The sequence below is a fragment of the Rhipicephalus microplus genome, chromosome 8, assembly GCF_043290135.1.
Source record: "Rhipicephalus microplus isolate Deutch F79 chromosome 8, USDA_Rmic, whole genome shotgun sequence".
NCBI classification, from domain to species: domain Eukaryota; kingdom Metazoa; phylum Arthropoda; class Arachnida; order Ixodida; family Ixodidae; genus Rhipicephalus; species Rhipicephalus microplus.
Genome location: NC_134707.1, coordinates 72,861,985 through 72,876,922, shown reverse-complemented (window position 1 = coordinate 72,876,922; position 14,938 = coordinate 72,861,985). Strand labels below are relative to the sequence as shown.

Below are 14,938 nucleotides of genomic sequence, written 5' to 3'. Positions count from 1 at the left end.
GAAAGAAGAAAGAAAGTGGATGAATGAGTGTGTTTTTACGCTCGTCGTTTGGCTTATAGATGGCGCTGACTGTCACTTGTGGGAATTGAGGCTGGCCTGCTGCCTTTGCGCGGGCTTTCCCGCCTTTTCTGCCATTCTCATGTCCCGACATGTCTGCCCTCCTTTGCCGTCAGCCGCGCTGGGAAGGGCGGAGTGACGTTTAACTCCCTCACCCGGTAGCGGATGTTGACTGTAGCGCCGCGCGCGGGGGACCCCCGAGAGGTTTTCGCGCGCTGCGTCGGGAGCGGTGAGTACAGTCCGGGACTTCAAACGGTGAGCCACGCATTCTTTTCCGTCCGTCGAGTCCCGTCGCTCGGGGCTCGTCGGACTTCGCTGACGGCGCCTCGCGCCCGATGCGAACGCTCATCTTTTGTTGCCCCGCTGCGTACTCACGGCCGAAGGGCAGTACGGTGTCCTAGTGCGTGGCCTAGCTACGCCGACCCGTCTCCCTTCGAAGCCAACGCGAGCGCCTTTGCCCTCGCTCGAGCAACCGGGCCCCCTTTGTCCCGGTGTCTCCGTGGATTAACTTTACCGCGGAGACGTGCTCGTGGTACCCCTGTGTAGTACTTTGTGCCCGTGGCGTGGATAAGCCTACTTGCTTTCCCGCCGCGCCTTTTTGCAACGGGCTGTACTGCGTTTGGTGTTGCCACAATAAAGTGTTGCGACTTGAGCAGTATCGTGTTCCCGCCACGGCGACGGTTAACGCGTGCCCTGCGGCTCGCTAAGACCGGACCCACGCTGGTGGCCGTACTCCTTCGGGATACGTGTACACCACACTGGCGCCCAACGCGGTGTCAAAAGCTCTAGCTTTTGACTGCTCTTAGCGAGTCAGTTCGCCTGCGCGATTCGGGCTCGTCGCAACATGTCTGCTTCGTGGCATGCCGCGTTGCAGCAAGAGGCCACCGCCTCTATCGACGGGCGCGCTTCGGCGCTCGCCTGTGTCGTCACCCCTTTTTGTGGTGAATACACTCCTACGTGGTAGCTGACGCGCTATCTCGTGCCCCCTGTTGTCTGCCGAAAACCTGGATTTCGGTGCGACGGCTTCGGATTTCGGAGCGGGGGAGCTTTCCGAAGGCCACGAGGCCGAGAGCGAACCCGTAACGCCGACTCACGCGGCGGTTGCTGCGGTCCTGAGTGGGCGCGATACCAGACTCCCCCATTTGGGAGAATGGGAATTGCTTTCGGCAGCGAAGAGCTACTGAAGGCTCAGCAGAGGGATCCGTTTCGAGTCTCGGAGGGACGGAGCGCCGTATACGCTGCTTGCTTTGCGGCGGGCGCCGTTAAACCGTCTTGACGAGGCGCGGAGCGCCGTTACGCTGCTTGTTCTGCGGCGGGCGCGATTAGGGGGCTGAAACAGCGTGTGTCGCTGAGTCCCCGGCGGATTCATTTTGCTGGACCATGACGGGCTCCTGCTGAAATATATAGCCACTGACGACGAGTCCATAGACCCGTTTAAGGTGGTTATGCCCAAAAGTCTGAGAGCCGCACTGTTGCGATCCTCTCATGACGAACCCATGGCCGGTCACCTGAGTGGCTCGAAAGTTTTTGCAAACTGAGCAATGTTGTGACCTGGCCCGGCACGAAGCGTGGCTTTTATCGCTATTCCGTGCCTGCCACGTCTGACAAACGGTTGAGCCAAGGGTTGGAAAGCCGCCCGGTCTTATGAACCGATTGTCAGTGAGCGTCCGTGGCGCGTACTAGCTGAAAGATCCCCTTTGGGAAAACTCAGCCGTGACCACATCGCAGACCTGAAGCCCTTTGTCATGGTCTGACGAGCTTGCGCCAGTGCCCTGCGGCACTTCGCGCAAGCAACGGGCACACCCGGAGCGGCGGACCGCATTCGGACCCCGCACCGGTATAATCTGAGGAAGCGGTCACCTTTGTGATTTCGCGCCGGACGGCGGACTTCTCCGCAACCGAAGGCCCTCAGTTTACTGTCTAGCCTCAGTATAGGTTAGCTTCTTTACGGCCTTTTCTCGTAAAGGAGTTGACCCCGCCCTGTCTGCTGCCAGTGTTTCTTTTTTTTTTAAGTGTTCATGTGTATTTTATGTTTCTTTTGTCTAATATTAAGTGTTATTTGTGTTTTGTTTTTCGCCAGATGTTGAGTGTCGTTTTGCTCTGTTTTTACTTTTTTTTTCCGTGTTCGTTTCGTCTACCGCGAAGGGAGCTGTGTGTGACCTTGTGTGTCGGTGCTTGCCGGGAGAGAGAGAGACGAAGGACGCTTTGCGCCTACGCTCGCGCAGCTGTCGGCGGTGTGTGTGAGTGCGTGACGCTTCGGTGCGAGCCCGCGAGGAGTGCGTCATAGCTTCCCCCCATCGATGCGGACGCTGGAGGTGCTGGGGGGTCATTGACCCATTGACATCAGACCGTCTGGCTGTGCTCTGCTCTCGGCCGCCGTCGAAGAAGCCCTGCTGCCGTTCCCACCATGGCTCCTGCGCGAGGCCAGCTGAAAGCAGCTATATGCTGCCGGCCAACGCCAGGGCGCCTCGCAGCCAATTCGGGTTCGGCCTCCCTGACCACCGGAGAGGCCCGGCTTCCCGCAACGTCCAGCTCCCTCATCGAGCCAGAAATGCGGGGCCTCCGAACAACCGAAGCGGCTTTCGTCGGACTCGCGGCTTATCAAGAGCAGCAACGAGCCATCAGTGAGCCCCTCCTGTACCTCTGACCTCGCACTCGGGCATCGCACCCAGCGGACACTGTCACGCCCTTTTCCGCCCCTCCGCGCAGTGGACGCTTTCCCCCTTAAGCACCACAAACACCAGTGCCACGTTTCTGTCCTCCCTTCCGCAGTTATTTGTATAGTGTCATGTGTTTACTTTGTTATTTATGTTTTGTTTCTCATTTGTGATCTTTTTTTAGCAGCAGTAACAGGGCTGGACTGAGGTTAGCTGTAGCTCATAGCAGTGTCATTTTAACTGCATGGGTGACGTCCGGCTGCCTTTTGCAGACCGGTAAAGGGCAAATTTAGGAGGGGGGGATGTGGGAATTGAGGCTGGCCTGCTGCCTTTGCGCGGGCTTTCCCGCCTTTTCTGCCATTCTCATGTCCCGACATGTCTGCCCTCCTTTGCCGTCAGCCGCGCTGGGAAGGGCGGAGTGACGTTTAACTCCCTCACCCGGTAGCGGATGTTGACTGTAGCGCCGCGCGCGGGGGACCCCCGAGAGGTTTTCGCGCGCTGCGTCGGGAGCGGTGAGTACAGTCCGGGACTTCAAACGGTGAGCCACGCATTCTTTTCCGTCCGTCGAGTCCCGTCGCTCGGGGCTCGTCGGACTTCGCTGACGGCGCCTCGCGCCCGATGCGAACGCTCATCTTTTGTTGCCCCGCTGCGTACTCACGGCCGAAGGGCAGTACGGTGTCCTAGTGCGTGGCCTAGCTACGCCGACCCGTCTCCCTTCGAAGCCAACGCGAGCGCCTTTGCCCTCGCTCGAGCAACCGGGCCCCCTTTGTCCCGGTGTCTCCGTGGATTAACTTTACCGCGGAGACGTGCTCGTGGTACCCCTGTGTAGTACTTTGTGCCCGTGGCGTGGATAAGCCTACTTGCTTTCCCGCCGCGCCTTTTTGCAACGGGCTGTACTGCGTTTGGTGTTGCCACAATAAAGTGTTGCGACTTGAGCAGTATCGTGTTCCCGCCACGGCGACGGTTAACGCGTGCCCTGCGGCTCGCTAAGACCGGACCCACGCTGGTGGCCGTACTCCTTCGGGATACGTGTACACCACACACTCCTACTTCTAAATTCACATTTAAACCCAAAAAAGTGGATGGAGGGAAGGCCGCTGTGGTAGCTCAGTAGTTATAGCATCGAACGTGTTATTCGAAGGTCGTAGGTTCGATTCCTGCTTTTGGCTGGTTATTTTTTATCCACTTTTCTTTCTTCTTTCTTCTTATTTACATTCCATTGGTTCTAATAACATCCCCTGTACATTCCTTGGCACTACTGTCTGTTAGATCTCATTATATATATATATATATATATATATATATATATATATATATATATATATATATTTATATATATATATATATATATATCGAATAATATATTTCGGGAGCAAATGAGATCTTTATCATGATAATACAACATTGTTGAGAGAAATACCAATATCACTCATATTGCGGTTGAGTTTATTCATTGTAGTGGTCTAAGGAAAAGTATGGCTTTTACATTGTTACACAGTATTGTTTAATAATAAGACATTCAGAAAGTTTGGGCCAGCAATTTTCGTTTTGAGAAGGAAAAGAAGAAGTTTTCATTTGAGCAACTTGCGGCAGAGGAGGCAAAGCTGGCCTTCGCCTCACGTTCACCTCCTCTTCACTACATAGCGAGGGTCGCTCTCACTACCTACTGAGTGCGAGGTTCCATTAGGAATTTGCATACAATGTCTTTCATACAAGTGATTGTCACTTTTTCGTTATGCTGCTGAAGAGAACGCCCGAAAGAGGCTCTAGCGCAAATTTTATGGAATCGTATTTTGTAGTTAGACCATCAAAGGGCAGGTAGCATTCGATCACTCTATTGTCAGCGGGGCAGTTGATGGTCTGAAATATGTTAATGAACTGCTGTGCGTTTCATCGGATAAATACTGAAAAGGGTTTTATTGATAAATATTGCCATATGCTCTAACCTCTATTAAGATACATATCCTTCAAACTACGCACCAATTTTTGTTAGCTTTCTTCGCTGCCCTTTTAAACGTCGGAAACTGATGATGTAACCTCTAAATGTATATATTTATTCCTTTGACTGATTCCAGCAAACACAGCAGTTAACATGACTGCCGTATTCATCGATGCTTTTCGTTCAAGTTATGGTAAGTTTTACTCTATTTTTGATAACATACTTTATCTTTGACTATATAAGTGCACAACTCTCAGCCCTGATGGTACTGATGGGTATTTTTCTTCTGCTGGTGCTATATAATATCGGGTACAAATGAACTTTTTACCTTTATACCAATGTTGCCCTGAACTTTTTCACAATATATAACATCAAATAAAAACAGTGTTTGCCTTACTGGAGTCCAAAAGAAGGCAAACGCGTACGTTTGAGTCATAAGTTACATGGTCCAAGAATATTAAGACGTTTGCAGGTATAACGGAACAACAGGGAGCAGATAAGAAGGTTGATTGGTTGAACATGGGAGAGGCATTTGCCCTGCTGCGGGCGTATTGGGACTGCTGCTGGTGATGAAAATGATAACAATGAGTATACGTATTGGAATCAAGCATTCTTTGTGGTCAAGCTTCCCCTTAATACAATATTAAGAAATAATAAGCAGCCGTAATGATGTATTTGAACAAACGCTACAGTTGTTTTATATCGTAAACAGGTTCTTTTAGTCTTGTACTGGAACGTACAAGAGTGTAATGTCATGCCCTTTTCAGGAAAATTATTGGGGCCATGCCTATACTCTCATAAGCATATGAGATATACTCCGTGTTCTTTTCTCTGTTTAATATCGTCGGTGAGGCGAGTGGAATGGGCAATGTGTCAATTCCTGTGCGTGTGCAGGCTAGGTTGTTTTTGAACAGTGGTTGGCCTGTTTTTTTTTTATTCGAGCAGAATAAATTTGCGCGACTGGCCCCAAGTGAAAGTCGGTGACAGGTAAAGACAAACATGGGACTGACAACGCCGATTGCAAAAGTTCCTTAGCGCATTTGAGGTCGTTAAGGGCATTCTATTGGCAATGATTATGCGCTCGAAATTTGTCTTCTGCAGGACAAAATGCCCATTTCTACCTGTCTTGCACCAGGGGACAACATTTCCGATTTGTTCGTACATATTTTGTCAAACTCACTGACCATCGGCTAACCACCCTACGCCTACGAGCCCCCGTGCTCCCACATTTTCGGGATCGGCAGATCTGCTTTCATTAAAAGCCAATTCAATCTTCTAATCGGCAAAGGTGGCACCTTGTATGAATGCAGGCCTTTGCAGATACACACATGGGTGGCATCTGCTTTTTAATTCGGCAAAGCTAACTTTGGAGCTCATCGAACTAACATTTTACAACTAACTTGTTATGCTACTGTTACGAAGGTACGCGTTCTCAAAAACTATTTTAATCATGAATATACTCTATTTTTTTAGCGTGCGCTAGGCCATAACTCACCATTCATGCACTCTGCAGTTCTCTCCCGCACCACTAATTTCTTCGGCATGAGATGCATTAACTTGTATGAATAAAAGAGTGAGTACAGAGCAAAAAAGAAAGATAACTAAAAAGCAAGAAAGAGAGAACGAGGAAGAAGTTACAAAGTCATTGAATTGAATACTTCTGTGCTCAATTCTGAAATGTCGTCGTGTAGAAAGCAAGTAGTATTGGCAGGTGACTTCTATTCTCACCATACATCGTGGTGTTTCAGAACCGATATGAGTGGGAAGCGTTTGTGGGATGTGGTTTCACAGTATAACCTAACATTTATTAGCACACGAACATCCACTTTTGTTAGTAGTCGGCCTCGTTCCACGATTGACGTTACTTTCTACAGTCCTAACCTGATTATCTCTACATGGTCTATCCTGAGCTTGGGTACAAGTAGTGACCACTTGTCTATATAATTTCAGATTGTATGTTCGGTGGCCTCTGTAACCAGCCACTCAATTACTCATGTATATTTTAGTACATTTGAAAAGTCACTACGGGCCGCCTGGCCAAACTGAATGGTTGAAAGTGAAAGCAAACTGCCATGAATTTAAGTAACGTGATAAAAGAATCGTTAAATAAATCAAAATTCAATGTAAACGTAAATGGACATAACAAACGTCTAATCCTTGGTGGAATGCACGCGATTACCGGCTAAGAAAGGTTGCGTGGCGTAACCTATTTTACAACCAATGCCCTGGAAATTGGAGTGATTACAAATATGTGGCTGCCATTTTTAAGAGAACAGTTGCCGCTGCGAAATACAGCTATGACAGTCAGCGTTCTGAGTTTCTGTCAAAACCTAGCAACAGGAAATCCCTTTTTAATTTCCTCAGAACCAAAAAGCTTATACCTTCATCCAACAACATTGAATCAGTGGTTTCTACTCCAAGTGAATTGTGTAGTTTTCTCGAAGGTAATGCAAAAGGAGTTGAAATTCGCTTTACGTTTGCCTTCTCAAACCAATCGCGATCTCCCGAGCAAAGTGACGGTTTCGAGGAGATCACTGCTTTGGAGTTGGAACAAGTAGTAGTTAAGAAACTTGCCCAATACTGCGCCAGGTCCTGATGGCATAAATACTTCAACAATATAAATCATCCATGAGGTTCTTCCCCAGGAACTCCTGATATTGTTTAACCACTCTATCAGAAACTTGTGGATTTTGCCTGATTGAATAATTGCTAAGATAATTTTTTATTAAAAAAAACAACTTGCTGCGTTTAAGATTGACAACATTATGTCTATAGCACTTACATTTATTCTGGTAAAACTAAATGAAAGGATCTTACACATTAGGGCAGATGATTGGTTGAATGAAAACTTAGTCTTGAGCCCATGCCGAGTTGGCTTCAGGTGTGGTTGCTCAATTTGGTGTGCACATGTCGATTTAGAAAGTAGAATACAGCTTGCCTGCTATAAGAAACAATAAGCCGCCCTAGTAACCATAGTTATCACAAAAGGTTATGACAGCATGGAACAATCAAAAATAATAAATTCACATAAAAACGCAGGTCTACCACAATGCTTTGTCACATGCGTAGATTCCTTCCAAAACGATAGGAAATTCACTATTCTCAACTGTTTTGTCGTCCTTAAGGCACAAACAAACTAGAGGTCTCATAAATTGATGAGTGTTATCGCCACTATTATATATTATTTTACTATGCACTATTGATGTACAGATGGACTCACAAGCGTATGTATATGCCAACGATATCAGGTTTTTTGCTACAGCTGCAGGTACACATTCACTTTGTCTGCATACGTATATAAACGCTCTAGAAACGTAGTTAGAAATCATTAATTTATCACTTATTGACAAAAAAAGTGCGATGTTAGTTTTTTTTTCCCTGAGTGTTTCGGTTCATATCGCTTTGCATTACCGGCAAGACGTTATTCCGCAGACAGAATCTGTTAGGTATTTAGGAATCACTTATACGGGAGAGCCTAATTGGAGTCCACGTATAGAAAACATAGCTGAAAAAGGAACACGTGCGCTGGGGATGCTTCGTAGACTCAGCAACAAATGATCAGGTTTACGCCAGGAAGTTCTCATCATGATTTACTGCATGTGTATTCGTCCAATATTAGAGTTCGGCTGCGTCTTGTTTTCTGGTGCACCTGCATACAAACTACGACCACTGGTTCTTTTAGAACGCGAATCATCACGATTAAGCCTTGGACTTCCATAGTTTGTATCAAATACTATTTTATACAAAGAAGCACGCCTGCCTTTTTTCGTAGTCGGTTTCCCAGTCCTAACCGTGCGTACAGTTCTAAAGATCTATGCATAGCCATTGAGGAGATTGCAAGATATATTTCTTCATCATCCGACGCAATTTTTCGGACATCTGTGGCCAAGATTACGGTATCCCCAAGTCATTTTCGCACAGACACAATTGGAAACATTACAAGTGCAGCTCCGTAAGATTTTATTCATAAGCAGATCTGTACAAACAAGTCGAATAGAATTTGATGGCATATTTCCCAAGAATTGCAAACATTTACCCAGTAGATCTCGTAATATTGCAGTATGTGAGTGGCAGATGCAGTTAGGTATCAATAAGCTGTCAACCTGGGTAAATGAGAATGGGTTCAAACTAAAGCCTCAGAAAAACTCCTGCGTTCTTTTCTCCAGAAAAGGAGGCCCAATCCGAACCCCTGATGTTCATATACAAGGGCACTACATTCCCTTGAACAAAGAACAATAATTATTAGGTGTGATCTTAGACTCGAAGCTCTCTTCTTTATTCCTCATAAAATACCTGAAAAAAAGTCTTAAAACCATGAATATTCCTAAAGCACTGTAACAAACGTCATGGGGCAGTGATAGAGAATGCCTCATAAAATTTTACAAAAGCCTCAAACGCACACGCTAAGACTGTGGCTCTGTGACTTACCAGTCTGCCGCTCCAAGTGCTTTGAAAATATTCGATCCAGTTCATAATTTCGGTATCCGACTGGCTACTGGAGCATTCAGGACAAGTCAAGTAGAGAACCTTTATGTGAAATGTGACGAATGGTCGCTTCACTTGCAAAGGTCATATTCAAGCTTTATGTACCTTATTAAAATAATATCTGATCCACAGCATCCCACTCACACCACCCTAAATGATGTGAGCTCAGCCCCTCTGTAGGCACACCAACCTGCAGTGCAACAGCCGTTCTCATTACGGGTGAGAAACCTAAATTAAGAAATAAATGTCCCCGTTCAGCACGTTTTAATGCCTCCTGCGAGGCTTTTGCCACCATGGCAGTGGCAGGTGTTAGAGTGTGACACGTCGTTTGTGGAAGTAACTAAGCACGCTCCAGAAATACACATACAAATGCACTATCTAGAACTCAAGTCTAAGTACTCATGCACTGAATTTTTCACAGACGCATCAAAACCCAACGTGGGCGTGTCCTATGCCGCTGTGCGTCCGTCGTTCCCGGAATTTGAGAGGTTGCATCCACAGACGAGTATTTTTACAGTTTAGGCATAAGCACTTCCTTCTTCTGTCAGGTATATTTATAGTATGAAGCTTCAAAAGGTGGTTATCTATACAGACTCGCTTAGTGTTGTCAAAGCTTTGAAAACACTAAGAACAGAAAAAATGCAATTCTTGTCGAATTCTTTGCAGCTCTGTGTAAAGCGTATCTAGCAAAACAACATGTAGTAATATGCTGGGTTCCTGGCCGTAGAGGCATTGAAGGAAACGTGCTTGCTGACAGAATGGCTACTGCCATAGGAATGGAATCTAGAAACCTTTCTATAGGTCTTCCTGCCTCGGATCTTGAAACAGTTGTGCGCAAAAAGGTGAGGGACTACTTGCCGCCATTGTGGACTACTAGGGCTTCCAACAAACTTCACACAATTATACAACAGATAAGGAAATAACCTCCTTGTAGTAAAGTGCGACGCACTGAGGTCACGCTCTGCCGACTAAGAATAGGCCATACATACAATACGCACACCCACCTGCTCCTTGGCAATGATCCTCCTATCTGTGGTGAGTGTGTTGAGACGCCAATAACCGTCCTTCACACATTATTGGAATGCCGGACACTTGACACACTAAGAAGAAATTATTTTCCCCTAGCATATAAACACAATATACCACTGCACCCAGTGCTATTCCTCCGCTCAGACCCCTTATTCAGCATGGGCTTGATTTTAGGCTTTTTAAATAAAGTCCAAACATTGCGTGTTATTGCACAAACAGTTCCATAACTCAGCTTATCAAGAGAGGCTGCTGCTGTGGTAGGTTTAACAGGCGGATGTCTCCAAGCCCTTGAGATCAAACAAGGGCCCTGTTTAGGCAATAGTGCCACTTTCACGGAACACAAATGCATTTTAAAAATCTTTTTTCAAGTACTTCTAATCTATTTTAACCTCTTACCACTTCAAAATGTAGCTCAACGCCCACCCCAGTATACGAACTGAAGTTTCATCTGTTGTATATATCTCTTTTAGGCCTTTTTACAGCCACGATATTATTAACACATTGTTACTCATGATTCATTGACATCCCAACATAAATTGACATAGCGCTTTTTGGCCAGCCTTGGCCCTTGCGCCACAAAACACCATTACCTAATCATCAGTCTAGTCCGGTACAGTCGTTTTTATGCCTCTATTGCAATGAGTGTGAATCTTTTGATCATATCTTTCTGAAGTGCAGATTATTCACCAATCAGAGGAAAAGACTTCTACACAAACCGCTTCGAAGGTTGAGAATAAACATAACTCTTTTAGTACTTCAATCCTTAAGGGCTACCGTGTGAGTTTTAGCCACAGGAGCGTTTGCGAAACCGTTTGTGATTTACTTCGGGAGACGAGAAGAATAGAATGCTAAGTTCATCGTTAAAAATTATAAAAATCAAGCTTATTCATCAAAAACTGGACATTTCAAAATTATGAACGTTTCCTTCTGAATGGCAAGGCACCGTTCATTTCATGGACGATCTCCTATGGTGGGTTGCGCCAAGATAAAAGAGACAAAAAAACAAACATATATAGAAAGAAAGAAACATACACAAAACAAGACGGAAGCAAAATAAAAAAAAAGCAAGTCAACTTTACACTTGCTCAAACCTGTTTTCAATTCATCTGCAAAGTATGTAATAAGTGAGCCTCATTATTTTCAGGGAATCCTGGTTCACCGATGGGACCACCTCGACAAGCGTCATTCCTACCAGGACCAGCACCACTGCGGAGTACGTATATCGGCCACATTCAAGGTCGAAGAAAGTGTACACCATTCGTTTCAATTTAACTCATTCAAATAATAACGTAATATTTCAACTTCGTAGCTTCCGCTTCAACCGTCCTTTTGATTGGCTTGTGCTTATGCTAGACATAGAAAAAAAATATAATTTTTTGAGAAGTGATAACATGAATTTATTTCTGTTCATTTGAGATTGTTCAGCAACCGTAAAAAGTTGGGCTCCTCATTGTAGGTTAAAGGAGCTTTTACAGCAAAAGCTGTTATGAGATCACATCTCGGGTCTCGTTCAGCGCCGCTGTTGGCCACCGCTGCCGCCTCCACCGGTGTGCGTAAGCAAATCGCGCGAATTATTGAGGAGTACGAGTACCGATGACACAGTGTGGGTTGAGCCCGGGACCGCTGGGTGCCAGCCCAGTAGTCTACCACTGAGCTACACCGATGCTTCTGACTTGTTCTCAAACTTGCCTTAGGCAGGCTTGATGTCGGGAAAGCAATTGCGTAATTACGACTTAAAAAGCGTTTTACAACCGCGAAAGAACAACCAGTCGTCGCACAATGCGAATAGCGTAACAAATGCGCCATCCAATGCTCCAAACCATCGAAAAAGTTTGTTCTTGTTTCCCTAATAACTATGGCGCATGCCCACTTCAGCCATAATTCCTCATCGTCGTCAGCCATTGCACGAATAATCGGCACAAAATTCCCTGCAAGTGTTTAGCGGATACAACGACTTTCTGAAGGCTCACAAAAATAGCATAGCGAGTGTCGGCCTGCTACTCCGAAAAGTTGAATATTAGGGCCCTAGAGAGTATCAAGCAAGCGTGCTTACAGTAGTTACCGATTGAGTGTTTTAAAAAGGCTCTGAAAGGCCACTGTTCTAGCTTTCGCTGTGACTGTGCTGCACCTTCCGCACAGGCCTGGCTTTTTTTAAGCTTTCATCTCAAGCTCTGGATTCACACATAACTTCAAAAGCATGTAAGCTCGTCTTGTTTGCAGCTGCACTGCTTCAACGTGACATTGAACAAGTGCAGCTATATATACACGGTAAAATGTATACAAAAATACAACAAAAAAAACCAATCCTGGTCGCCAAGCCAATGGTAACACCTCAGAACCTCACCATATCGGTCCGTCAGCAATTCATCCACGTCATAATGCCCTGTCGAACCGTAGGTGCGTCAACTGTGTGGCGGCGTGCAAACACTAGCCGCATCGATAAACTCTGTTGCAGCATACCAGCGGTCGTTAATATAGGCACATGCTTCCCGCAGTCACGCCGCTACCATGAAAGAAAGCGATCGTAGGGCACTCAATGCAGCGGTTATGCTGCGGTACCACTGAACTTGAAAAGCTGTAACAACATGGCAATAATGAGAAGTAGACCGGCAGCTAAAACTGCCAAAACAATTAATATTGTCATTTCATAGATGACTGATGGCATGTTGCGCTTCAAAACGCATAAATTACTTCGTGGATACCCGTGGTTATAAAAACACAAAAATAGAAACTTCAGTATCCTAATGACGAATTGAGGTCTTCCGTGAGATGATGGAATTTGTAGTCATAGTCGATTGAAACTGTATGCATATTATTAAAAAATAGTTGCCTAATTTCTTTAACCATATACACCATTGTGCAATTTGTATTGATTGTCGTTAAAAAAAAAACATCGCTATGGATGGGCAAAATGCGCAGCTGTCACAGTGAAAGCTGGAACAGCGGCCTTTCAGGGCATTTTTTCAACATTCTTTGGGTAACTGCTACAATCACACTTGTAGCGTACCCACTACCGCATAAATCTTAAAATTTTTCTATAGGGTTGAATTCATGTGTTTGCTTGCGTTACTTCGAAAAACATTGACACGTACTTCCTCTAAGAAGTTTGGCTAAATTGAGTATGTAAGAGATATATAATAAAAACAAAAATTAAAATATTATTCACTATGCCATCCAGCGCAGTTACTCAGAGATACCCGCTCCACACCAGCTGAAAGTTCTTTGCAATTTTTATGTTGTATCTGACGACGGTGAAGAATTATGCCTGATGCTTTTGTAATGGATGAAGCTTTCGACTTCCCACTCGTAACATGGTTGCTGTTCTAAAACGCTTAATTACTTATATCAATACAGTTCCTCTCACGATATCAAACCTGCTTAAGGCTAATTTTTCATGAAGATCAAAGCACCAAAGTTTTTCAGTGGTGGAGTGCTGGCCTGACACGAAGGGGACTTGGATTCGAATCAAATAAATCCAACGTGGCAGACGCCGGTGGCGAGTTTCTCGCGCCAGAAGCTCTTTAACGCTATCGTGTTAAAGCTTTATTTTGGTCCTGAGAGGACGCAGGGGAGGCCCCGCGCAACCCAGCTAATCTCACGTAGGGACTGTCAAGCCGGGCATGACGGCCCGTTTGCAGGCACTCTGAGCGGCCAGGGTATCATTATTAAGTTCGGGGCTGCGTAAAAGCGCTGCCCACCTGTCCTCACTGAAGGTGGAGCCGATGGCTTCACATTTTCACAACGCATGGCTGATTGGTGCTAATAGTTCACAGGCAGGGCGATCCGAATTTGGATACCGTTCAGGGTACATGGTATGAAAAACCGCAGGGTTAGGGAACACACTGGCTTGCAATAGTCTACGCGTGGCTGCCTGCGCCCTGCGCAAGGCAGGGTGTGCGAGGGGGAATACTCGTCTCAACAGATAGAAGTGGTTTGTTATTTCGTTGAACGTAAGCAAAGATTCCCCATGAGGCAGAGGGACTGCTGAAGCGGCATGGTCAGTGACTCCTCACGCGACCTCGTGTGCCTCTTCGTTAGGTTTGGTGGTAGAGCCCTAAATGGACCTCAGGTGAGCGGGAAACCAAGAGAGAGATTGAGGCGTGATGCTCTTAACACTTTGGAGAATGCGGAGAGCTTTAGGAGCTACCATCCTGGTTTTGTAGGCCTTGATAGCCACCTTTGAGTCGCTGTATATTGACTCACTGCGACTATCTAGCATAGGCAGTGCGAATGCAACCTGTTCGGCTAACACGGGCCCTGATGCACGTACCGTGGCTGAGCAAGTGAGCCTGGATTATGAGTCGACGACGGAAACAGCGACTGCCTCTTGTAGGACATATGGCGCAGCATCCACGAAAATTGCATCAGTGTGGTCGCTACGGATGTGCTCCAGCAGAGCTCTACTTCGGGCCTTACGTCGACCGACGTTGTGCACAGGATACATAGTGCGGCAAATGGGTGGGATGTTCAGTCGAGACGTGATATCTTAGGGAACCCGCATTGAATCGGGGCACTGGTCAATTAAATTGATGCCTGAATTGTCAAATATCTTGTGCCTCGATTTGGTTCTGGAAAGCCTGAGCAGATGTGAGCGGTTTTGCGCCTCGATTATCTCTTCGAGTGTATTGTGAACACAAAGCTGGAGGAGGTTTTCAGAGCGAGTGCCTAAAGTCAAGCCAAGGGCGAGCTTGAAAATCTTTCTTATGAGAAAATTCAGCCTATTCTTCTTGCAACTTGCAAATTATGCATGGCCGCTGAATAGGAAATGCAG

The 14,938-nt window shown here is 46.1% G+C and overlaps 1 protein-coding gene across 2 annotated transcripts in view; it reads left to right on the top strand.

Annotated features, from left to right (window-relative positions):
- Positions 1–14,938, top strand: part of LOC142769161 (uncharacterized) — a 66,227-nt gene that overhangs the window by 15,992 nt on the left and 35,297 nt on the right. Inside the window, exons 1-3 of one of the 2 annotated variants that reach the window (XM_075872118.1) lie at positions 1,100–3,252; positions 4,790–4,846; positions 11,312–11,380. In XM_075872118.1, the coding sequence (XP_075728233.1) occupies positions 4,807–4,846; positions 11,312–11,380 (109 nt within the window). In that variant the 5' untranslated portion in view covers positions 1,100–3,252; positions 4,790–4,806. Of the gene's footprint in view, positions 1–1,099; positions 3,253–4,789; positions 4,847–11,311; positions 11,381–14,938 lie in introns of those variants that run through there. The other variant, XM_075872117.1, reaches the window with a different exon arrangement.